Source organism: Zychaea mexicana, assembly GCF_025766255.1.
Source record: "Zychaea mexicana strain RSA 1403 chromosome Unknown BDB00scaffold_241, whole genome shotgun sequence".
Taxonomy (NCBI): domain Eukaryota; kingdom Fungi; phylum Mucoromycota; class Mucoromycetes; order Mucorales; family Lichtheimiaceae; genus Zychaea; species Zychaea mexicana.
This window is the reverse complement of record NW_026516904.1, coordinates 2079-28462: the sequence shown is the minus strand read 5'-3', so window position 1 is coordinate 28462 and position 26384 is coordinate 2079. Positions and strand designations below refer to the sequence as shown.

Sequence of the window (26384 nt, the reverse complement as noted above, 5' to 3'; positions counted from 1 at the left end):
TTTCCGCCGTTGTTTGATTGTTCTGTGCGCGTGACTGCGCGAATTCTTGGACCTGAGGAGGCGCCGGTGTTGCTGTTGTTATTGCTGCTGCTTTCTTTCGCCTTGTGTTCGTAGAATTCTGGGCATTTGTGTCCAACTGACCATGGCTTCTTGCACCATTTACAATTGTTGGTGGCAGTCATTTTGCCCAATTTTTTGCACTCGGCGGACGAATGATGAGCGCTGGGCCCATGGTATGAACAACCAACAGGACGGTGACTTTGCGAGCCTGCGGGTGTATTTGATGAGTTTGTGTGTGTGCGGCGACGTGAGTGTGCGCGCGAGGAGGAATCCTCTGCAGCGTACGACTGCTGGTGAGTGCGCTTGTGCATGGACACGGCTTGGGCGATCTCTAGGGCGGCAGAGACGGACTTCGGCAACTTCTTTCCTTTGCGGCCGTGCCAGGCGACCAACGTGTTTTCGCGAATGTGCGGCAGTAGCGAGGCCAGGAAGCGCAGGGCTAATTGTTGGCTATCCGTTATTTCTGCCTCGCGGGCAGCGGCGAGGAACCTCGTACCATAGTCGAGCGTACTTTCGTTGCTGCGCATGGTCATCGTGAACACCTCGGTGGCCTTGGCAATGATTCGATCAGATGACTCGAAGTGATGAAGGAATGTTTTCTTGGCCTTTTTCCATGACAGTCCCTTGCCCTTGAGCTCTCTTTCAACCTAGGCGTCATGGTCGTGGTGAATGGCGAGGGGGAGCCACTTTTCCCAGTCGCGGTCCAGATCACCTTCCATGGCGGACAATGCGAGCTCGAAGGTACGAGCGAAATGGCTTGGTGAGCTAAATACTTCCTTGTTGTGGTGCCAAATATGCGCACCGGAGAGCTGGAATACGGGTAAGTCCTTGTATGTCATTCGGCACGCGGGTTTCTTCTGCATTGGTGCCTGTTCTGTTTCCTTGCCAGGTTGGTTATCCGCAGTCAGGTCCTTCAGGAGGTCTTGGAAGCGGTGGAGGTTTGCTTGAGCTTTTTTGATCCGAGAAGTCAGGGTCTTGCGCTCTTCATAGGCATCGTTCTTGGTGAGGGCGTGTGCGAGGCTGATGCTGAGTTCGCCAATGCGTTTCTTGTAGAAGTTGATGGACTTCTCGAAGACCACTTGGGGGTCGGCGTGCTCGGACTCCAGCGAACCTTGAAGATCGAGCTCTTGGTACTCGACGCCTTCCATTTCCGAGTTGGCTTGGGCCGGCGAGGATGTTTGTTCTTGGTTGATTTGGGGTTCATCGTCGGCACGGGGAGAAGAGGGGGTGGAGGTTTGTTGGTTGCTGTTGTTCATGGTAGATAATTCAAGTGAAAAAAAATGTGGTATGAAAAGTGTTAGGTGAGATATTAGGAGACTGTAGAAGCACTTGAGAATCTTGGTAGGGTCTTTATTCAGGGTCAATTTTTCCATCTCAGGATATTACTAATGACTTTTGATACCACTATTTATACTGTTTGAAAGGATTACGTGATGGTGATTACTAGACGTTTTCCCATGGGTTAACTTTGTTAAGGAGAATAAGTGGTTATTTTACGATGTCGGGCAATATGGAGAATATTATGCGTGTGAGTCTTGATCCATGAAATTGGTGTAACAATGTATATGAGAGGATCGTTATAGCAGTGCTTAGAATACGACATCAGTGAGTTTGTAAGACTAGTGAGTGTAAGTAGTCAAGGAACGCACTCAGAAAAAAGAGACCGGTTTTCCTACCAGAGCGACTGCTTTTCCTGCAATCGCTGAAAATGGAAGTACATAAAAATTTGCGCACCCATTTTATATATATAAAATTTAAATATCATCGCTCTTTTAAAATTACCATTTGCCGCTTCTTGCCCAAATTGTTACTGGGAAACTGGGAGCAGGTGTAAAGTTGGTTTAAAACATTAGGTCTTTTGTTGCCATAGATACTATTGACGAAGGTAAAGAGTAACAATAACGATGATCTGAATAAGAACACGGCAATGGCCACTAAAATGTTATAATCCATGTTACAAAAAGCTATAGAGCAATATATTCTTGACCAAGCAAATCACCCTTTGAAGTTGGACGAGTTCATCAAGAGCAAACGTCGGTTCATCGCGTCAATAATGGATCTCAGTGAAAATTATAAAGACTTGTGGTCTGCGCGTTTTGCAAAGATTGTCCGCAAACATAACTTGACTGTGGTGGGTACTTAAATATATATGACACAAAAAAGAGCAGTTTAATACATATTTCAAAAGTTCACCGTTATTCATTTTTTATATATCTGGCAAATTGTTAGGCTAAATCCCAGGTTGACTGGGGTGTGCTGACCACAGCATTTTTCGAACATTTATCCAAAAACCAATCGGCAACCCCTTCAGAAGCATCATCGACAAAAAATACCACCACCACCAATAATACTACCCCGAAACTAAAAGAAGGCGACTATAAGAAGTTTGACGCGATGTACCAAGTCTCAATCGCAACACCTTTTGGACACTTAGTACTGGGACGGTGGTGGAAGATAAAGTTAAGGAGCTTGCCATGAAACTGTCCAACGAACAGTAAGTATTTGTTCTTGATTGTTTTACCCTTCCTCTTCTTCTCTCGTACTTAATTTTTTGTTCTTTTCTAGCCCTAGTCATTCAATGATTTTAGACACTTCTGATCCAGTCTGGCTCGAGTATTTCACTAAGAGTGAATTGAAAGAAATAGAGGATGAAAAAAAAGTAACACTCTCAGAATTACCTAAAAGCATGCAAACATATTTGGATTGCTACAACGGCTTGGTAGGTTTCTTGTTTCTTGTTTATTTTTTGCTTTAAGATATGTATAACATTTTTTATTGCAACAATAGAAACATTGGATGAACTCTGGAACGAACATACGAAACATAGCCTCCACCCAATTCGTGATGCAGACCTTTACTGGGTTCATTCATCAGTGAGGAATGTGTTGGAGAACTTGATGCATGGCCTGCACAAAAAATTTAAGACCGAAGCTGATTATATGAAGAGAGCATGGTCAATAATTGACTGTTGTTTCGACAATGGAGACCTTGATGTTATTTCGTATGTATCTGGTGGTAAACATTGCGTATGGATTATCATGATAAATTAACTTGTCTGTTTATATTCTAATTAGCGGAGAATATGTCTCTAAAGCCTCTTCAGCCCGAGTTAATCTCGATCACTCCCTTGCTGCCTTATCTAGAAGAAAAATCGGTACAAAAACCGACATTCTTTTCACCACAGAATATTTGGAATTCGGCACTGTGGAAGCAGGAAAATATTCGATGTCAACAGCACAAAAACACTATATCAAGCAGGCATGAAGCTGCCAAAGAACTTGAAAGATATGCTGTATGATCTGGTTCAGGAGTGTCTGTCGCAACTCATAAATATAAAGACATGTGGTATCATCATTTCTGGTGAGTTAATTTACTAATTTGCAATACACTACAATTATTCTTCGTCCATCCAGTCCACTAATTCGACTGACTGCTAGGTTTAAATATGCTTCCTATCGTTATGGATTGTCCTCGTGGTTGTGTCTCAAGGATCAATCGTCCAGCTCGGTTTCATCATTATCCATCGACTGCATCCGATTTTCTGAAGAAGATCAAGTCCATCATCCGAGTCATTTACCATACAAAAAAAACAATGACTGACGTGTATGATTTATTGAGCGAGACTGAAGATGAAAACGAATATGGTTCTCAGCGACCTATTCTTCTACCGCCATCATTCATCCCAATAACAACAAAATCTGGAAAAAAAAGAAAGATATCTAGTACCGAATCAGAAGCAGTACCAATTTAATATCCCATCATATCATTACAATCATTGTTTCTGGCGTTGGTATCTATTGCCTAGCTTACTTTTTTGTTCTGTAGCAATTTGTTTCACCTGCAAGCTGTTTTTTTACATAACATGAGTTCTCAAGAGGTATTGCCAATACTGGCGCACAGAATTCCCTGCTAAAAATTGCCCGCTAAATCCATTTATTTGCTAAAATTAGCAGTTTCAAAACCAGAGTTAGTCACTAACATTGCTAGCTTTCAATTTAGCTGACTACCCCCTTTTGCCCAGAGGCCATTTTTCCGCCCCCATAAATCGATAGAAATACCTGCTTATTGTATGTCATCATATACAATGTGTAGTTGTTTTACTCTCAGATAATTTTGATACAGCAGCTTAAAGGTATGATCGTATGTATATAACTGGTAGGAAAAACATGAATGGGATTAATATACTACAGCTTATTATACAACCTCAATGTCCCGACATGTCACAGCAGGTCACCCGCAAAGGGACCCGCAAGAAATAACACTTGTTTTCTGCCATCTATATGAAAAATAACTGGAGTTATTGTCATGCGGGTCACAAAATAATAATATTACTCTCTGTCCTTTTGTTTCTGACACCGTTGCTATGCTACTACCTGTCATTGTCATTGTCATGTGTTCCATTTTCAAATTCATCTATATTATACTTGCGATTTCGCCATTACAACAGTAAATCTAAAACATATGACGGAAAGATATTTTACAATAAGCGACGCTTCTTATCTTCTTCAAACAAAATATGTTTCATTTATTTCAAGTAATTAGTTTAAGTGGGTCTGCTGAACAAGTAGCAAAGGGAGAAAAGAGCTATCATAAACACCTAAATATTTTGGAAAATCGTTGTCGCCTGTTTGTTAAGCTCGTTTAAGCTAAGTCCAAGAGCATTGCGCCTTTCTTCGCCCATTGCTGCTCCTGTCGTTTCCGAAATCCCTTTGGCAGAGGCAAATCGCTCAACCTCCTTAATGATCTTGATTCTGCGACTGAAGAACTTGTGATCGCCGTTTCTCCATTTTGCACCCCAACGTTGTTCCAGTGTTTTCACTGCATAGCCTCCAGTAAGCCCAACCGACCACTCTGCCCAAAGGTCAGTGACATTCTTGATTCCCCGGCTCATCATGTAAAACGGTGGCTCACTCGTTGCATCAAGACCCAATGATTCAGAAGGTGCTGAACTCGGGATGGATGTAACTGTTGCTGTTGTTGGCTGCTGCTCTGGATAGTGCTGCTGTGTTGGCATTGGTGCTGCTGCTGCTGCTGATGATGATGATGATGGCCAATTGATGCTTAGGTTTACCGTCGCACGGCCGGATACGAGGTCAGAAAGGTTCTTCGTCATATTTTCCATCTGCATTTGCATTGCATCTAACCGCGAAACCATTTCATTGTTCATCGTGCTCATGCGTTGCTCAAGGTGAGGTACGGCACGTTGCAAGAGCAGATCTTGAGGGGTGGCATCTTCTCGGATGGATCGTTGAAGATCTCTAATAGTCAAAATAGTTACAACAATTAGTACCATATTGATGATCATCTTGTGCATTTTTTAAAATCAATACTTACTCTTTGAACTGGATGTATAGCGGCTCTCTGAATATATGATTGAGAAAAATTGGATGATGTGGATACTTTTCTTGCATAAGCACAGCGTCTTGAAGAAACGTAACGCGCAGAACACCTAAGAGACGCAGAAACCGGCGGCAGCCACTTGATCAGGTCGAATTGTTTCCAGCCAGTATTCGACACGAGGAAAAATCTTTTTGCATAATTCTTGAGGAGGGTCAACGGCAGCACGAGGCAGAAAGAAGTGACCCTGTTGAGCAGGAAAGCCGGCCAAGACACGCATGACTTCACGAGGAAGACTTGTCAAGTAAGCACCATTCATCGTAGTGTTGTTCCATCTGCCTAATCTTCTTATCTGCGCCTCGTCGGCACCATCCAAATCTGCTATCTTGCATGAGGATTCACGGGCGGCATGTGTCTTCTTGGAGGAGACAATGTTACATTTGGCAAACGCCTCGTCGATTGCTCGAAGTTGCTGCTGATATGAGATTTCGATGGTGTTGGTGGCGGAAGGAGAGGTGCTCTTGAGCAAGCGGATATCATACCAATCTTGGTTATGAATGAAGACGGGGAATGGTTCGTTTTCGACATGCCAACGCCAGGAAAAATAAAAAGAAAGAGCCATGAAGGGGCATATCTCGACGCGAGTGTTCCGGATGCAGGCGACAAGTTTCAGACGACCGTGCTTGTTTGTCTTTCCTTGCTTGATAATCATCATGAGGGAATGGCATTCGGACGGGCCTTCACGCTCCAATTCGACACTGTGCATATCGGGTAAGGTAGCCTTCCGTGCCGACTCGCTTCGCAACAAACAATAGTGAGAAAGCAAAAATGCGAGAGCATTGCGCAAGTGAGACCCTCGTTCTTGGCCATGTAGTAATCGACAACGTCGGCAATCTGATCGGTGATCGTATATCCATCGATCAATGTTCCAAGTGCACGTTCGTCATAATTCTCACGTCGTTGGCTTTCTTCGCGGATTTGAACGAGGTCGATAAGTTCCTTGACAGCGCTATGTGGATGAGGATGACTATTGGCAAACGAACGAACTTGTTGCTGATATAAATCGACGATGGCGGCAACGTAGCTCATGAAAGTGGAAGCTTTGATTTTCTTGAGCTGGGTCGATCCTTTGCCCTTGCGACGAGCATCACGGTTCATGACCTGTTAATTGAGATTGTATAAGCTAAGAAGCAGTACAGCAAAACTATGAGTTTGAAGTCGCACATTTCATAATTATTGTACATACCTCTTCTTTGAGAAACAAATGGAGCTTGTCGCCATAAACAATATAACGAGTTTCTGTAGGCAAATGTGGCATCATTCTATCGCACCATTGACGGTATTCCGTTTGCTTGTTGACATAGGTTTTCTTCGTGTTGGCTGGGCGTGCTTCGAGTGCTTCACGGTGCGTTTCATTCATAGATTCACACATAGCCATTTGCGAAGCCTGATACGTAGAGGAGCTGGCAGTGGTGTTGAGAGACATAATTGACAAAGATGTGTTAGAAAAAAGTATAGAGCTTGAAAAGTTGGAAACGTATTGCAAATAAATAAAGGCAACATTTTTGAGAATAGTAAACGGTCTTTTATTTATATCATTTGTGATAGCAAAGAAAACACTGATGCTCATCTAATTGAGAATGAGTCAATGTACGTGTTATTGCATTGTTACTGCTACGCTCGTTGAGTCTAAGGATGTGTGTCATGTCAAAGGCATATGCAAGATGTGTCATAAATGATTCATAGCGGTGACCTAGCGGGTACTCAAATTTTTTCTACAATGCGATTATTGTGTGTAAGGTCACAATTTGGCTGGTGACTCAGTTTTGTGACCCAAGCCAATCCCCGAAGATAACTCCTTATTATCTATTGATTCTAACAGACAGACAAATTAGGGTTACAAGCGTTCTTTGGTAAGTTACACAAAATATATAAACTTATATAAAATTTTTTTTTTTGATTTTTCATAAAACACTTTTTTTCTTTTTCTTTATCAAAATGTTTAAATCAAATGAAACACTATTTCGAACACTTTACGACGATGAACAAGCTATAATCTATTTACAAAAGCAAGGACTTATAAAACCTTTTATTTGTAAAAAATACGAAAAACCATTATCTATTGGAAAATATTATCAAAGATATCGATTTTATTGTTATCCAGATAATATTAGAAAAGGTGTATTTGCCGAAACATTATTTGAAAAAACAAATCTACAACCAATACAAACAGTAGAACTATTACGTCAATGGATGATTGGTATGTATCTTTTATAATATAACATATAGAATATTAATTTGTTTTTTATATAGATCCTTCTCCTATAAAAGTGTCTCTACAAATGGGAATCGATGATGAAACAGTTACACGATTATATTCAAAAATACGCTTTGCGATAAAAACATGGATCCTTAACAATCAAGAGTTATGGAAAAATGTAATTGGTAGATAAGATGAAATTGTTGAAATCAACGAATGCTGTTTTGGCAAAACAAAAATTACTACTGCAAAGCATAAACGATACAGAAAACATATGTGGATATTAGGCGGTTATCAAAGAAATTCAAATCTGTTCTTTTTGGTGCCTATCAAAATCGAAAAATGTCAACATTATTACCAATAATCAAGGATCAAGTTTATCAAGGAACAACTATAATCACTGATGGTTTACGATCTTATACAAGCTTAAATAATATGGGATATATTCATAAAGCAGTTGATCATTCAAAATATTTTGTGGGTCCAAATGATTCAACAATACATACTAATAGTATAGAAGGTTTTTGGATGCATTTAAGAAAACATATGCCTAATATAAAAAAAGATTCTGAGCTATATACATTGTATTTTTTAGATTATGCTTTTAGAAAAAGATATAATCATAATTTGTTTGAAATGTTAAAAACAGTTATTATGTATTATAATGAAAATCAAACGAAAATCCAAGATCAATAAAAATACTCTTTATTCTATCAAATATTATATCCACATTTTTTAATTTATTGGTATTATTTTCACTTAATAATTTCTTTTCATACATTAATATATAGTATAACAATTGTAAACAATATTCATCTCTTTGAAAATTTTTATTAATGTTATTGCTATCATTATCTTCTTTATCATCATCTGAATTGCTATCATCTGAATTATCATTATCTGAATTATTATTATTTGAATTACCATCATCTGTATAATAACCATCTTCTAAACAATGTTCACAATATGTTCTATTACTATCTTCTTTTACATAGCATCCATTGTATTCAAAATTTCTACATTTATTATATCTTTTCTTTTTAGTATTACTAATATTAGGAGTACTAAGATTTGAAAGACTTCGTTTATTACTATCATTGTTATTATCTTCTATTTCACTATTATCTGTTAATAGCTCATCAATATTTTTTTCTCTATTTTAATTTTCATTACTTACTAATACATCATTACCTTCTAATGAACTATCATCTGTAACAGATGGTGTTGATAAATTTTTTGTTTTATTATTATTGTATTTTTTTCTTTTACTTCCTCTTCTTTTTGTTATTTTATAATATTCTTGATATTTTTCTTCTTGTTGACCATTTTCATTATTATATGATATTTCAAAATCAATTTGTTTATTTTTTTCATCATATAGAATATTAACATTTTAATATTGTTTTCAATCATAAAATTAATTATAATTGATCTTTTTATTTTTGATGTAAATTTTTTATGTGTCTCTTCCATTTTGATATTAGTTTTATATATATTATAAAATTTAATTCTTAAAAAAATATTATGCAAATTTAGATAAAATTTAAATATCATCGCTCTTTTAACATTACCATTTGCCACTTCTTGCCTAAATTGTTACTGGGAAACTAGGAGCAGGTGTAAAGTTGTTTTAAAACATTAGGTCTTTTGTTGCCATGGATACCATTGACGAAGGTAAAGAGTAATAATAACAATGGATCTGAATGAGAATACAACAATGGCCACTAAAATGTTATAATCCATGTTACAAAAAGTTATAGAGCAATATGTTCTTGACCAAGCAAATCACCCTTTGAAGTTGGACGAGTTTATCAAGAGCAAACGTCGGTTCATCGCGTCAATAATGGATCTCGGTGAAAATTATAAAGACTTGTGGTCTGTGCGTTTTGCAAAGATTGTCCGCAAACATAACTTGACTGTAGTAGGTACTTAAATATATATGACACAAAAAAGAGCAGTTTAATACATGTTTCAAAAGTTCACCGTTATTCATTTTTTATATATCTGGCAAATTGTTAGGCTAAATCCCAGGTTGACTGGGGTGTGCTGACCATAGCATTTTTCGAACATTTATCCAAAAACCAATCGGTAACCCCTTCAGAAGCATCATCGACAAAAAATACTACCACCACCAATAATACCACCCCGAAACTAAAAGAAGGCGACTATAAGAAGTTTGACGCGATGTACCAAAGTCTCAATCGCAACACCTTTTGGACACTTAGTACTGGGACGGTGGTGGAAGATAAAGTTAAGGAGCTTGCTATGAAACTGTCCAATGAACAGTAAGTATTTGTTCTTGATTGTTTTACCCTTCCTCTTCTTCTCTCGTACTTAATTTTTTGTTCTTTTCTAGCCCTAGTCATTCAATGATTTTAGACACTTCTGATCCAGTCTGGCTCGAGTATTTCACTAAGAGTGAATTGAAAGAAATAGAGGATGAAAAAAAAGTAACACTCTCAGAATTACCTAAAAGCATGCAAACATATTTGGATTGCTACAACGGCTTGGTAGGTTTCTTGTTTCTTGTTTTTTCTTTGCTTTAAGACATGTATAACATTTTTTTTGCAACAATAGAAAACATTGGATGAACTCTGGAACGAACATACGAAACATAGCCTCCACCCAATTCGTGATGCAGACCTTTACTGGGTTCATTCATCAGTGAGGAATGTGTTGGAGATCTTGATGCATGGCCTGCACAAAAAATTTAAGACTCAAGCTGATTATATGAAGAGAGCATGGTCAATAATTGACTGTTGTTTCAACAATGGAGACCTTGATGTTATTTCGTATGTATCTGGTGGTAAACATTGCGTATGGATTATCATGATAAATTAACTTGTCTGTTTATATTCTGATTAGCGGAGAATATGTCTCTAAAGCCTCTTCAACCCGAGTTAATCTCGATCGCTCCCTTGCTGCATTATCCAGACGAAAAATCGGTACAAAAACCGACATTCTTTTCACCACGGAATATTTGTTATTCGGCACTGTGGAAGCAGGAAAAATATCCGATGTCAACAGCACAAAAACACTATATGAAGCAGGCATGAAGCTGCCAAAGAACTTGAAAGATATGCTGTATGATCTTGTTCAGGAGTGTCCGTCGCAACTCATAAATATAAAGACATATGGTATCATCATTTCTGGTATGTTAATTTACTAATTTGCAATATACTACAATTATTCTGCGTCCATCCAGTCCACTAATTCGCTTCCTCTTGCCAAAAGTAATTACTAGCATGATTGGAGTTAGCTTTCTATAAATATAATTGAGTTCAATACAAGCTAATAGTTTAGATTAAGTATAGAATATAGGGTTAATTAAAACTTAGAAAATATAGTTACTGACAAAAATTTATTTTGCATATTTTTTATTTTTAAAATTGAATTTTAATATACTAAAAAATAAAATATTAAAATACTAAAAAATAAAATATTAAAAAGGGAGCATATATAAACATCTCTAATTATAAGAAAAAGAAGAAAGTAATAAATGAAGATAAAAATAATAAAATAGAAATAATTGAAGCAAAAGAATATAATATAAAAACTAGAGAAACATTTTCTGACTATAATGTAACAAGTATAAAAGAATTATATTTTGCTTTAGAATATTATAATAAAATTTCTCTTGATGAAAATAAAAACTATAAGTATATGGATGAATAAGATCATCTTTTATTAAAGTATGAAAATTTAGAATATAAAATAAGAAAGATTAAGTTAAATATATTAAAAGTAAGTAGTAATTATTATTATAATTGATAGATTTTAAAACTTTATTTTTTATTTGTTTTTTTCTAACTATATTATATCTTGAAATATATTATACAGGATTTTTCATCTCCTAGTAGACGTTTGAACTTTTATTTAGGCAGAGGGGATTTAATTTTAGGCAGAGTAGACATGAATGTTAATCTAAGTGGACATGAATAAAAGTTAATCTGGATATGAATAATAATTGATCTGGACATGAATGAAAATCGAGCTGGATATGAATGAAAATTAGGCTGGACATGAATGAAAATCGATCTAGACATGAATGAAAATCAAGCTGGACATGAATAAAGATCGATCTAGACATGAATATAAAACGATCTGGACATGAATATAAATCGACCTGGACATGAATATAAATCGATCTAGACATGAGTAAAATCAACCTGGACAAAATAAAAATCAATCTGTACATAAATAAAAATCATTCTGGACAAGAATAATAATCAATCTAAACATGAATAATAGACAACCTAGACATAATAACAGTCAACCTGGACATAGTTTTAGTCAACTAAGACATAATAAAAGTTGAAGTAGATAATATATTAAGTGTAGCAGAGCAGAATATTTGAGTACTTAAGATTTTCAATTCAAGTCAAGACATAATAGAAGTTAAGCAGTACAAAGCCAATATCAAGGAACACGACAATGGCCACTAAAATGTTATAATCCATGTTACAAAAAGTTATAGAGCAATATGTTCTTGACCAAGCAAATCACCCTTTGAAGTTGGACGAGCTCATCAAGAGCAAACGTCAGTTCATCGCGTCAATAATGGATCTTGGTGAAAATTATAAAGACTTGTGGTCTGTGCGTTTTGCAAAGATTGTCCGCAAACATAACTTGACTGTAGTAGGTACTTAAATATATATGACACAAAAAAGAGCAGTTTAATACATGTTTCAAAAGTTCACCGTTATTCATTTTTTATATATCTGGCAAATTGTTAGGCTAAATCCCAGGTTGACTGGGGTGTGCTGACCACAGCATTTTTCGAACATTTATCCAAAAACCAATCGGCAACCCCTTCAGAAGCATCATCGACAAAAAATACTACCACCACTAATAATACCACCCCAAAACTAAAAGAAGGCGACTATAAGAAGTTTGACGCGATGTAGAGGAACAAATCATAGCATTTGTTCTCTCTTATAATAACAAAACATAAATGTTTTTGTTATTGGTCTAAATCTCATTATCGAGCCCCAAACGTTTCGAAAGCAAGTTTCTCAACCACCCCTATTTTATATTTACAAAATTTTTGTATTCATAAGAATTACAAAAATACTTAATAATTACAAATTTTATTAGGATTACAAAATTAAAAAACCATATTTATAAATATAGTTTTTAATTTTTAGACTTATTACATTAAAAAATATTATAATTTTTTAATGACCTATAAACCTTTTATTATCTTTTAACTATAAGTTATATTTCGTACCAAAGTCTCAATCGCAACACCTTTTGGACACTTAGTACTGGGACGGTGGTGGAAGATAAAGTTAAGGAGCTTGCCATCAAACTGTCCAACGAACAGTAAGTATTTATTCTTGATTGTTTTACCCTTCCTCTTCTTCTCTCGTACTTAATTTTTTATTCTTTTCTAGCCTTAGTCATTCAATGATTTTAGACACTTCTGAGAGGGTTAATCACTATGCGTATATTTGAGAATTTGTTATAAAATTTATATAAATTACTAAAATTTCTTTATTTTAGAGTTTAAATTTATATATATTAAAGTCACAAATAGAAATAAGATGACCATCTTTGATGGCTAAAGGTTTGAATTTTATCAAACTCATCATATTTCTTGATAGAGTCATTATAAAAAAGAAAAAAGATAATTCTCCATTATTTATTAAATATTAAAATAAAATCAATAATTTTTATATTTATTAATATTTTCTCATTTAAGTGAATTGCCATTTTTTTAAAAAAAAAAAATGCCATTCCACCATCATATATATTATAAAATTTATTTTACAAGAATCAAAGATTCTTGACCAGACGGAAAAGAAAAAAAAGAATTCTTTTTTTTTGTTTTTATTAATATTTAGTAAAATGTCATTTTACTAATTAAATATTATATAATATTAAACCCATTCTTTTTTTTCTTTTCCGTCTGGATAAAAATCAAAGATTTTTATATTTTTAGTAAAATGTCAAAATTAATTTTTTTTTATTTTGACATTCTACTAGAAAGTTTTTAACACCCTAAAAAGTTGATTATAATTATAATATATATAATTATTTAAAAAGTATTCTAATATATAAAAAGATATACTCTACCTATAATATTTTGATACTAAATAACGTGTAAAAAATCAAATTATGGAAAAAATTCTGAAAAGGAAAATAATAAAGGGTTTCCAAGAATAATCTTATATTTATCTTTTTTCTTTTTTTTATTTTTTTTATTTTTTTGGGATTTTATTTTATTTTTAATTTCCCTCTCATTATATATCTTACTGTTTTTACTCACTACATCCTGTTTATACTTCTTTTTAGGAATATGTAGTTTACTATGTTTGCAACACATATAATCCTTTTTATCATCTGGTAAATTTGTTCTAATTTTCTTACTACAAAACTTACCTTCATGTTTTCCTTTTTTAAATTTATATGTGCAAAAACTATTATGCATAGATATATATAAAAAATAACTATTAGAAAATATATCTTTAACTTTTGAATTAATTTTTTTTTGGATTTTTTCAAGCATATTTTTTTTAATAAAATCTTCAAATTCTAATTGCATAAACATATTTAATTCATGACATAAATTAATCCTTAGATTGATAAGATTAATTGGAAGAAAATCATTGAAGGCAACCATATTGTTTTTTATAATCCTTTTTGATATATTATTTTTCTTTTAAATTAAAATTCAATTTTTATAATTTTAAAAATAAAATGTTTGAAAAATCTCAAACACGATAATAAATCTCAACCCTTTAATAATTCTCAAATCTTTGTTTACATAAAAAACAGCAACTAAGGTTTAAACCCCTGATCCAGTCTGGCTCGAGTATTTTACTAAGAGTGAATTGAAAGAAATAGAGGATGAAAAAAAAGTAACACTCTCAGAATTACCTAAAAGCATGCAAACATATTTGGATTACTACAACGGCTTGGTAGGTTTCTTGTTTCTTGTTTTTTCTTTGCTTTAAGACATGTATAACATTTTTTTTGCAACAATAGAAAACATTGGATGAACTCTGGAACGAATATACGAAACATAGCCTCCACCCAATTCGTGATGCAGACCTTTACTGGGTTCATTCATCAGTGAGGAATGTGTTGGAGAACTTGATGCATGGCCTGCACAAAAAATTTAAGACCGAAGCTGATTATATGAAGAGAGCATGGTCAATAATTGACTGTTGTTTCGACAATGGAGACCTTGATGTTATTTCGTATGTATCTGGTGGTAAACATTGCGTATGGATTATCATGATAAATTAACTTGTCTGTTTTATATTCTGATTAGTGGAGAATATGTCTCTAAAGCCTCTTCAACCCGAGTTAATCTCGATCGCTCCCTTGCTGCATTATCCAGACGAAAAATCGGTACAAAAACCGACATTCTTTTCACTACAGAATATTTGTTATTCGGCACTGTGGAAGTAGGAAAAATATCCGATGTCAACAGCACAAAAACACTATATGAAGCAGGCATGAAGCTGCCAAAAAACTTGAAAGATATGCTGTATGATCTTGTTCAGGAGTGTCTGTCGCAACTCATAAGTACAAAGACATGTGGTATCATCATTTCTGGTGAGTTAATTTACTAATTTGCAATACACTACAATTATTCTTCGTCCATCTAGTCCACTAATTCGACTGACTGCTAGGTTTAAATATGCTTCCTATCGTTATGGATTGTCCTTGTAGTTGTGTCTCAAGGATCAATCGTCCAGCTCGGTTTTATCATTATCCATCGACTGCATCCGATTTTCTGAAGAACATCAAGTCCATCATCCGAGTCATTTACCATACAAAAAAACAATGACTGACGTGTATGATTTATTGAGCGAGACTGAAGATGAAAACGAATATGGTTCTCAGCGACCTATTCTTCTACTGCCATCATTCATCCAATAACAACAAAATCTGGAAAAAAAAAGAAAGACATCTAGTACCGAATCAGAAGCAGTACCAATTTAATATCCCATCATCGTTGTTTCTGTGTTGTATCTATTACCTAGCTTACTTTTTTGTTCTGTAGCAATTTGTTTCACCTGCAAGCTGTTTTTTTACATAACATGAGTTCTCAAGAGGTATTTGCCACCACTGGCGCACAGAATTCCCTGCTAAAAATTGCCTGCTAAATCCATTTATTTGCTAAAATTAGCAGTTTTCCAAACCAGAGTTAGTCACTAACATTGCTAACTTTCAATTTAGCTGACTACCCCCTTTTGCCCAGAGGCCATTTTTCTGCCCCCATAAATCGATAGAAACACCTGCTTATCGTATGTCATCATATACAATGTGTAGTTGTTTTACTCTCAGATAATTTTGATACAGCAGCTTAAAGGTATGATCGTATGTATATAACTAGTAGGAAAAACATGAATGGGATTAATATACTACAGCTTATTATCTATTGATTTTAACAGACAGACAAATTAGGGTTACAAGCATTCTTTGGTAAGTTACACAAAATATATAAAGTTATATAAATTTTTTTTTTTGATTTTTCATAAAACACTTTTTTTCTTTTTCTTTATCAAAATGTTTAAATCAAATGAAACACTATTTGAACACTTTACGACGATGAACAAGCTATAATCTATTTATAAAAGCAAGGACTTATAAAACCTTTTATTTGTAAAAAATACGAAAAACCATTATCCATTGGAAAATATTATCAAAGATATCGATTTTATTATTATCCAGATAATATTAGAAAAGGTGTATTTGCCGAAACATTATTTGAAAAAACAAATCTACGACCAATACAAATAGTAGAACTATTACGTCAATGGATGATTGGTATATATCTTTTATAATATAACATATAGAATATTAATTTGTTTTTTATATAGATCCTTCTCCTATAAAAGTGTCTCTACAAATGGGAATCGATGATGAAACAGTTACACGATTATATTCAAAAATATGCTTTGCGATAAAAACATGGATCCTTAACAATCAAGAGTTATGGAAAAATGTAATTGGTAGATAAGATGAAATTGTTGAAATCGACGAATGCTGTTTTGGCAAAACAAAAATTACTACTGCAAAGCATAAACGATACAGAAAACATATGTAATTATTAGGCGGTTATCAAAGAAATTCAAATCTGTTCTTTTTGGTGCCTATTCAAAATTGAAAAATGTCAACATTATTACCAATAATCAAGGATCAAGTTTATCAAGGAACAACTATAATCACTGATGGTTTACGATCTTATACAAGCTTAAATAATATAGGATATATTCATAAAGCAGTTGATCATTCAAAATATTTTGTGGGTCCAAATGATTCAACAATACATACTAATAGTATAGAAGGTTTTTGGATGCATTTAAGAAAACATATGCCCAATATAAAAAAAGATTCTGAGCTATATACATTGTATTTTTTAGATTATGCTTTTAGAAAAAGATATCATCATAATTTGTTTGAAATGTTAAAAACAGTTATTATGTATTATAATGAAAATCAAACGAAAATCCAAGATCAATAAAAATACTCTTTATTCTATCAAATATTATATCCACATTTTTTAATTTATTGGTATTATTTTCACTTAATAATTTCTTTTCATACATTAATATATTGTATAACAATTGTAAACAATATTCATCTCTTTGAAAATTTTTATTAATGTTATTGCTATCATTATCTTCTTTATCATCATCTGAATTGCTATCATCTGAATTATCATTATCTGAATTATTATTATTTGAATTACCATCATCTGTATAATAACCATCTTCTAAACAATGTTCACAATATGTTCTATTACTATCTTCTTTTATATAGCATCCATTGTATTCAAAATTTCTACATTTATTATATCTTTTCTTTTTAGTATTACTAATATCAGGAGTACTAAGATTTGAAAGACTTCGTTTATTACTATCATTGTTATTATCTTCTATTTCACTATTATCTGTTAATAGCTCATTAATATTTTTTTCTCTATTATAATTCTCATTACTTACTAATACATCATTACCTTTTAATGAACTATCATCTGTAACAGATGGTGTTGATAAATTTTTTGTTTTATTGTTATTGTATTTTTTTCTTTTACTTCCTCTTCTTTTTGTTATTTTATAATATTCTTGATATTTTTCTTCTTGTTGACCATTTTCATTATTATATGATATTTCAAAATCAATTTGCTTATTTTTTTCATCATATAGAAAATTAACATTTTTAATATTGTTTTCAATCATAAAATTATTTATAATTGATCTTTTTATTTTTGATGTAAATTTTTTATGTGTCTCTTCCATTTTGATATTAGTTTTATATGGGTATTGTAAATTTTTACGTACTTCACTTTCCTCTTTTAGATTTTTACGTACTTAGCCACTAGAAATTTACGTACTTGGCCACCGAAGTACATAAATCAGTTCTCGTGCTGTATATTTGTACTATAAAATTTTACGTACTTCTCATTTTGGAGTTTACATACTTCCGATTTTACGTACCTGCTGTATTTGATTTTTGGAGCATCCCCAGCGGTGGCTGTATCTGTAAAATAGCGATAAAAAAATACAGATTTTTGACTACAGCGGTAGCGCTAAATAGAAATGTAAATTAGTTTATCTCCATTTGCAACACCGTTGGTAGCAAATATAGAGTCAATTTGCCGATGTGCTGAAAACTTTTCTTCTTCCTCCCTTTCTCTGCTTTCAATAAGCTAATTTTTTCTTCCATGAGTCCCAACAACAGTAACAGCAACAGCAACGATACCGAACCTATCAACGGCGGCTGAGGAAAGAGTTTCTCAGTAGCAGAAGATAAACAGCTATGTAATGCATGGTTGAATACAAGCATGTGTCCTGTTACAGGCGTTGAATTGAAAGGAGAGGCATTTTGGATTGCTATCCACAAAAGTTTTTTGGAACGCATGAAGGAGAGCGCAAAACTCGTGCTGGAAAGCACTGGATATGAAGTTCACATCATTGAACGTACTGTAAAGTCGATTAAGGATCGTTGGACCTATATCCACCCTAGAGTTTCCAAGTACATTGGCTGCGTTGCCCAAGTGGAGAGTGGTTATACAAGTGGCACAAATATAACTGACGAGGTGATTATCATAGCGTATATGCTGATATAGTTTTCATGGTAAACGTGATCCTATCACCACGGTTATTTATATCAATGCAAATAAACCCTTATGAAGGTGGAAGCTGCCAAAGCACTGTTCGAGAGATATTACAAGCAAAGCTGGAATCTAAGCCATTGCTATGCTCTCCTCAAGAATGAGCCAAAGTGGATGGATCTTGAGAAGAAGAAGAAGGATGAGGAAGGGTCGACGGCCAGGGCCAACAACGCAAAGAAGGGAGGCGCGAATCAAGGCTCGAGTGAGCGACCCATCGGGCGCAAGCAAGCAAAAGCGCAACGTGGCGAGAAGCGTCAACTCGAAGAAGATGAGTCCGAGTTAGTCGCCATAGAACGCGAGCAACTCGAGTGGACGCGGAAACGCGTTTCTTTTGATGCAACGCCAATCATACATCATCATCATGAACACGAACATAAGTGATATGGACGAGGACTCTGCGGAATACTTCCGTATATGAAGAAAAGGGTCCTCAAGGCTTTGAAGGAGGAAGAAAAAGCTGCTGAACAAGACAGTGGTGTGGCTGAACTAGATGCCGCAGCTGTCATAGAAGAAGAGAGTGTAGAAGATGAAGAAGGAGAAGAAGGGGAAGAAAGTAGAGAAGATGCAAATGACGAACATGTAAGCGATGAAAATTAAAAGATCAATGTTTATTCTGAGCTCTCTCCATGACGGCTCCATAGATGATCGATCAAATCTTCTTTCAACTGTGCATGAACTTGACTATCTCTTATGTCTACATGTCGTTGGATGAACTCTTCTAAAGTTTGTTGATCGCGATTGATCTGCGGTGTCGTAGGATCGTGGTATTGGAATCGGCTATTATCTGTATCAATCTGCAATGGTAGCTTGTACCTAGCACGCTCATTTTCCACGATCATATTATGCAGGATAATACACGAAGTCATGACATTATGAATATCTTCACGTTTCCATAATCTTACAGGTCGTTGGATTATACCGAAGCGTGATTGCAATGCACCAAAAGCACGCTCGACATCCTTGCGATATGCTTCTTGCTTTCTTTTGAATAACTACACAGAAAATAGGTTTTAATAAGAGCATAGTGCAATCATATTTCAGTACCTGTTCTTTAGGTGCTATAGGTTCGCCAGGAATCGATTGTATTAAAGTTGCCCATTTTGGATAAATTCCGTCAGCGAGATAGTATCCTTTGTTATACACGTGGTCACCAATAGTAAACTCGACGGGTGGTGTACGACCAGCAGCAAGATCAGCAAACAAATGTGAACGATGTAGCACATTGATATCATTGAGGGAACCAGGGAACCCAAAGAATGCGTGCCAGATCCATAAGTCACAGGATGCCACTGCCTCAAGAATAATTGTGGCCTTTTTTTCTTTTCCTTGGTACTGGCCCCTCCAAGCAGTAGGACAATTCTTCCATTCGACATGCATGCAATCAAGAGACCCAAGCATGCCCGGAAAGTTGCGCTTTTCAGCAAAAGCCAACAGCCTCTTGGTATCTTCTGCATTGGGCGCACGAAGATATTCGTCACCAAAAGCCTTGATTACTGCCGAGCAAAAACGCTTTAAACACTCTAAAGCAGTGCTTTCACCCATCCGAAGATATTCGTCGACTACCTTGGCACTGCCTCCGTAAGCAAGTTGTCTCATCGCAGCAGATACTTTTTGCAACGTCGAATGGCCCGGTTTTAACGCAGCATCATACTTTTGTTCAAAATAATTGTCATGCTGTTTTACGCCTTCTACTATACGTAAAAAAAGATCACGTTCCATACGGTAGACGCGGCAAAAGTCTTTATCGTCATATACGGAATCTTCAGCAAAGTAGTCCTTGTATAGACGATCTGCGCCAACTACACGGTCGCGTTCCTTTGTTTTGTGCCCAGGAACAGACCCGTTTTTACGGGTTGGTGTTTCTCTATGCTTTCTGGCAAGCATTTGAAAAAGGCGTTTTCGTCTGCGGGTTCTAATAATAGCACTCTCTTCTTCCTCTTCGAGGAGAAGATCAAAAAGTTCGGATGCTGTAGACATAAAAGATAGGAACAGAAGAAAGGCAGTAATACCGAAAATACCGATTTCAAAATACCGAAACCATCAAAGAAGCCACTCTGGCGGTAAATTTATTTTTATTTCGGATCTTGATTTTGTAGCTGGATTACCGAAACCGCTGGGGATGCTCTTACATACCTTGAGCGCTAAGAGGACCATACATGTTGTTGTTGTCACTTTTAAGATTTATTTTTTATGCCAACTATTACCACTCTACGCACTATAAGCATACCCTATCCACTTGCATAATAATCACACAAGTACATTTTTTTCTTTTGATTTTAAGAACGTCGTAGCACTCTTTGTATATTATTAAGTTTCAATGGAGGGCAAGGAAGAGCAAACTATATTTTAAGGAAAAGAAAAAAAGGTACATAGATTTAGCAGAAAGGGGAAGAAGCAAAAAAAAAAGGGAGATTTATACTTGGGATATTATTTATATGATAAAGAGAAGTAGAATATGCTTATTTTCCTGTCTTTTGCAATAGGTATAATACTACTGGATCTTGTAATAGGCTAACAGAAATATAATAGCGGGTTAGCATCAGCTTGACGCTTTATCCTTGTATGGAGATTTATATAGCTCATTACCGCTCAAATTCTTTTTCTTCTTCTTCCGTAATAAACGGTTTGTCAAGATGATTATTGTCCTGTGCGAGTTTACGATATATGACGGAGTGCGTGTATGCTACCTTGCCATGGATTTTCTTGAGTTTTTTAGCGACACGCTTCGTATTATTGAACTCGTAAATGTTGTTGTCAGGCGCTCTGCATGTTGCTATATAGTGAAAACCAGTAGGTCGTGTACAGTAGATTCTGCCACATAGGTGATACTCTGCTTTCATTATGCTTATATGCTCTGGATAATAGACCATGCTGGATTCGTTGGACGCGTATTTTTCACGCCACTCGTGATCTTTTCCTAGTATTCGATTGTGAACGATGATGAAGCTGGTATAGCTGACAATGTTTTGCATATAAAGATTTCTGCTGCTGGTTTCAACACGAGCTTGTATAATCTTTTGTTGCAGTAATTTGTCAAAGCTGCTTTCGGTGGGATCTTCAAGGTCCTCCTCATCGAAATCCTTATCCGTCAAGTGGAAGATGGATGACCGGTTTCGAATCTTGTCTCCTTGAACATAGGCCTCAGCCATTCATGTTTTGGCGCTATTGTCCTTAGGAGTAGATATTTTGGTGGCCTGTGGTCTTGTCTTGAATTGTAGATAGGCACGTAAAATATCATTATTCTTAAGTATACATTGGAGCACGTCTGATGGGTCTCCGAATACCCCTTTGCGCTCGATATTTAACTTTGCACCGTGGTCCCAGATAAATTGGCGGAAGGACAAGACAGGACCTGTAAAGTCCTGCTGTCTGGACGCACTCCAATGGTCTGATAGTAAATGTGCTCTTTCATCATTATCGATTTTCGGAGGTTCAGGGATGTAAGGCAGAATCACCCTTAACATTATTTGTAAAAAGCAGTCGATGAAGCAAGCATTATCAGCATTGGGAACAATAGCGATTGGATACTTGTTTAGCGAGCTCAAATGCGAAGAAAGTTCACTAAAGGTATCAGGTATACATAAGATTTACATTAGGCTTTGAATAATTTCTCTCTCAATTTACGTACGTCATATTTTTCGTTGCATGTTTCTTCGCTCTATATTCTTGCTTCTTTTGCTGTTTGAACAACTCTCGGATATCAGATAGCTTTTTCGCGCGTTCTTCTCGAGCATTGGCCGCTTCTTTTCTTTTTCTGTCACAATCTTCAGCTGCTTCTTTTTGACTACTATAATCATTTTTTTCAGTATCCTCTCGATATTCAGGTACAGCCAAAGAGTCTATATATATGTTTTAATTAGGTTTCAATTACTGTATTCTCAAACTCTTACAAACAACAAGCTTATTGTTTTACCAAGTGAAGTATCATTAGTTGTTTTTCTTGCTCTTTTGGTTGGCTCATTTTGATCTGAATTATTTTCTGTATAGCGCTTTCTGGTATTAGTGGTAGAACTTCTTGACAATAATTGCTTAAGTTTCTCTGGAGGACGACTGGCGCTTATGTTTTTCTTTTTAGGCGCTTTGAAAGGACTGCATATATAAAGCGTAGAATAAGCCAGATGCTAACTAGTTTCGATGCAATACACACCCTCACTACGCTAAGAAGAAACTTACGAAGGCGCAGATATCTTATAACGTATATTTTTGCCAGCAAGAACATGTTCCAAGTTACTCTCTTCATTTCGCATATAGTTGAAAAGTTCAGGTAACGTTGAAAGAATCGGCTTGGATTGCTGAACGAAACGGTAGATATTACGATGGAATGATTCTACGCCGTTCGTTGTTCTTGTGGCATTGAGTAAAAGCTCTTCATGCATCGTCGTTTTCGAGCGAAAGATCATACTAGCAACGCCAGGTCGAAGCCACCAGTTTAGCCATTTTGAAGTATGCGGGAATTCTTTCTCCATTTGAGCGGTTACAACATCAAACATCTGTTCCACCGTCGTCTCATACATGACCCTGGTGTATTCCAAGAATATCCTTCGGCGATCCACTGGTACAACATCACCCATTTTTTGTATATGTTCAACTGACTGTTTCCAGTGAAAATAGCAACCCTTTAAGTAAGTCTCCCTACTTTTGGCACCGGGAAAAATGTTGCTGAACGCAATAAAAAAAGCCGGTTCTTTGTGGTTGGGAAAAGTCCATCATTATCCCGCACATAGATGGTTCACCGTCGTCGTTTTTCTTTACATTCAAAACTTTGAACATTGTCGTGAAGAACGAAACGAAGTTTTTAGTGGTTAAACCACCAAGAACCGCTTAGAAAACTGGAACATACTTTTCCAGTTTTTCTTGATATATGACAGAGTTGCAGAGGTAATAGCCGTCGCCAAAGCAGGAGTAAGTGACATCCATTAGAATTGGTTGGCGGCTGTAGTCAACATCGTCCAGAATGTACGGCGAAGCGAAAGGAATGCAAAAACTGTCAGGATGGAGGTCGAGTGGTGAACGAAGATAACCGGGATACTCGACATTGAGCTTCATTACTGAAGCAGTTACTGTTTCGATGCTGGGTATACCTTTAGCGTTGAAGCCATTCGCTGCAAGGATGTTGCGGCGGTGATACGCAACTTTACCAGCATGCTGTAAGTCGCTGTCGATCTCGCGCAGAGGTTGTGGTGGGTTCATTGGTCTTTGAGAGCTGGTGCCTATAACAAGAGCCATGGGTCTTTCCTGCGGGGATCGCAAAACTCTCTCGGCAAGTTTGGCGACGGAGCTCTTGCTGATATGAACGGCTTCATATCGACTGTGCGAATGTACACCACAATGTTCGACACTGCCCACACTGCCAACGAACTTGAAGTGGACACGAACCTTACAGGGAATATGTCGCAACTCCGTATCGCACTTGACACACTTCTGCAGCTTGATAAGTGCTTTGGTGCTGGCTGGCCTGACCGGAAGGTTCTTTCGTACACAATCGTCTTTTACACATTGCACGGCACCGAGACAAACCTTCATGATGCTAACACCGCTTTCAGTTTTCTTTTGATTTTGCTGATGTAGCTGCCAGCCGATGTCAGTGGGTCGCGCATAAGTTTGGTCCGTTTTACGAATTAACGTGACCTACTCAATCTCATCGCCGTCGATCCATTTTGCAAATTCAGATTTCATGTTGTAGGACATGGTACATAAAGGTTGATGTACGTAAAAATTGGTGTCAGTTGTGGTATGAAAAGTGTTAGGTGAGATATTAGGAGACTGTAGAAGCACTTGAGAATCTTGGTAGGGTCTTTATTCAGGGTCAATTTTTCCATCTCAGGATGTTACTAATGACTTTTGATACCACTATTTATACTGTTTGAAAGGATTACGTGATGGTGATTACTAGACGTTTTCCCATGGGTTAATTTTGTTAAGGAGAATAAGTGGTTATTTTACGATGTCGGGCAATATGGAGAATATTATGCGTGTGAGTCTTGATCCATGAAATTGGTGTAACAATGTATATGAGAGGATCGTTATAGCAGTGCTTAGAATACGACATCACCCCCCTCCAGGTAGGAACTACCGGTTGAAGCAGTATTCATTGAGCGCGCTGTTTTTTGCTTCGACGGTGTTGTTCAGGGTTGGTGGTGGGAGTAGATCTTTTCTTACGCTGTCTTAAATAAGCGGAGGTAGTGTCAGGGACTGAACCAGTGGATCTGGTGCGATATGCAGAGTTGGTGTTGCCTGTTCCGTTAGATCGATTTCCTGTTTTTGTATTCTGTGATTTTAACTGGTGATCGTCTTTTTCTTTGGGACCAAGTCTTTTCCAATATGTTTCGATTGGCTTTGGAGTAGTGAATTTATCGGGGGTTAGCCATTCATCATGGGTTTCATCATAGTTTTTCCAGCGAACAAGGTATTCTCTGTTGCCGGGTGTGCCTTTATGTTTGATTACTGCTAGTACTTTTTTTAGTTCATCTTCAGGGATGACTTCGTCTTGTGATATGAGTTTTAGATCGGATGGTGGGTAGTTTCTGTCTTCAAGAGTTCCTGTTTCATCCAAGAGGATGTAGGAGCCACCTTTTGTTTTGCGTACTACAGTGTAAGGGCCACGATATGCAGGCGATAGTTTAGCAGTGCGTGTCGGGATTCGTACCATGACGTGACTACCCTTGGGAAATTCGACTATGCGATGCGTTTTGTCAAAGTTTTCTTTTTGCTTTTCTCCTGCTTCTTTGCTTTTTTCGTTAATGGCTGGGAAAACCACTTCCGTCATATGCTTTATTCTTTTGAGCATGTCTTCTTCTGTCAATGGTTGAGGTGTTTCATTTCGGTAGTCTTTGAATGCGTTCATTTGACGAGCAAACATGAGCGAGAATGGTGTGGAGTTTAACCGTTTTGACACTTTGTTATTTATAGCGAGTTGAGTGCATGGAACATAGTAGTCCCAGTCTTTGCCTGTTCCTTCTACCATTTTGCGTATGTTGTTCATTGCGACTTGTACATAGCGTTCGGCTAAGCCATTACCACGAGGATGATACGGTGTGGTGAGACGATGATCGAAGCCAAGGTTTTTTGCGAGTTCTTCCATCGGAAGGTTTTTGAATTCACCTCCGTTGTCACTGCCTAGTACGCGAGGTACACCGAATACTTTAAAAGTATCGATCAGGGCTTTTACTATGGTGTTTGATTGTTTGTTGGGAAGGCATACCAAGTGGCAGTACCTGGAGCATACATCGACCATTACCAAAAGGTAATTCATTTGGCTGTCAGTAGTGTGCATGGGTTGACCAAGGTCAATGACCCAGTGGTCTCCAGGCAGGTAAGCGTAGAGAGGTCTTAATGGATTGAAGCCTTTTTTTGTGATGTTATGTTTTTGACAAGCGGGACAAGTTTTTACGTATTCTACTGCGTCATGTAGCATGTTTGACCAGAATAGTCCATCACGCTGTATGTTCTTTACCATATTTTCACCACCTAGATGTCCAAATAAATGTGCTTTTTGCAATATTTCTTTACGATCCTGTTCTGGTGGGATGGTCAGTTCATTTGTTTCTATTTGTTCGCGGGATACGCGCATGATGCGTTTTGTTTTCGTTGAGT

The 26384-nt window shown here is 36.3% G+C and overlaps 5 protein-coding genes across 5 annotated transcripts; 4 read left to right on the top strand and 1 right to left on the bottom strand.

The window, feature by feature from the left end:
- Window positions 1-294: 294 nt before the first annotated feature.
- Window positions 295-1019, bottom strand: BDB00DRAFT_284122 (uncharacterized protein; the record flags this gene model as incomplete). Its single annotated transcript, XM_053116782.1, has 1 exon — window positions 295-1019. A coding segment is annotated over one exon (312 nt), but the record flags the coding sequence as incomplete, so codon positions are not given.
- A 992-nt stretch (window positions 1020-2011) lies between these two features.
- On the top strand, window positions 2012-2905 carry BDB00DRAFT_880377 (uncharacterized protein; the record flags this gene model as incomplete). The annotated part of the gene is made up of 5 exons (XM_053127985.1): window positions 2012-2191; window positions 2290-2456; window positions 2495-2554; window positions 2626-2779; window positions 2888-2905. The coding sequence occupies 5 exons, from the start codon at window positions 2012-2014 to the stop codon at window positions 2903-2905; spliced, it is 579 nt and encodes a 192-aa protein (XP_052972250.1).
- Window positions 2906-9312: 6407 nt separating this feature from the next.
- Window positions 9313-10826, top strand: BDB00DRAFT_793756 (uncharacterized protein; the record flags this gene model as incomplete). Its single annotated transcript, XM_053121246.1, has 6 exons — window positions 9313-9331; window positions 9412-9578; window positions 9677-9942; window positions 10014-10167; window positions 10235-10401; window positions 10523-10826. 6 exons carry the CDS (start codon window positions 9313-9315, stop codon window positions 10824-10826), a joined length of 1077 nt encoding a protein of 358 aa, XP_052972249.1.
- Window positions 10827-12217: 1391 nt separating this feature from the next.
- Window positions 12218-13169, top strand: BDB00DRAFT_793755 (uncharacterized protein; the record flags this gene model as incomplete). The annotated part of the gene is made up of 4 exons (XM_053121245.1): window positions 12218-12295; window positions 12394-12560; window positions 12893-12982; window positions 13163-13169. The coding sequence occupies 4 exons, from the start codon at window positions 12218-12220 to the stop codon at window positions 13167-13169; spliced, it is 342 nt and encodes a 113-aa protein (XP_052972248.1).
- A 1288-nt stretch (window positions 13170-14457) lies between these two features.
- BDB00DRAFT_777372 (uncharacterized protein) lies at window positions 14458-15240 on the top strand (the record flags this gene model as incomplete). Its single annotated transcript, XM_053120311.1, has 3 exons — window positions 14458-14580; window positions 14648-14862; window positions 14937-15240. Coding segments are annotated over 3 exons (642 nt in total), but the record flags the coding sequence as incomplete, so codon positions are not given.
- Between the last annotated feature and the right edge of the window lie 11144 nt (window positions 15241-26384).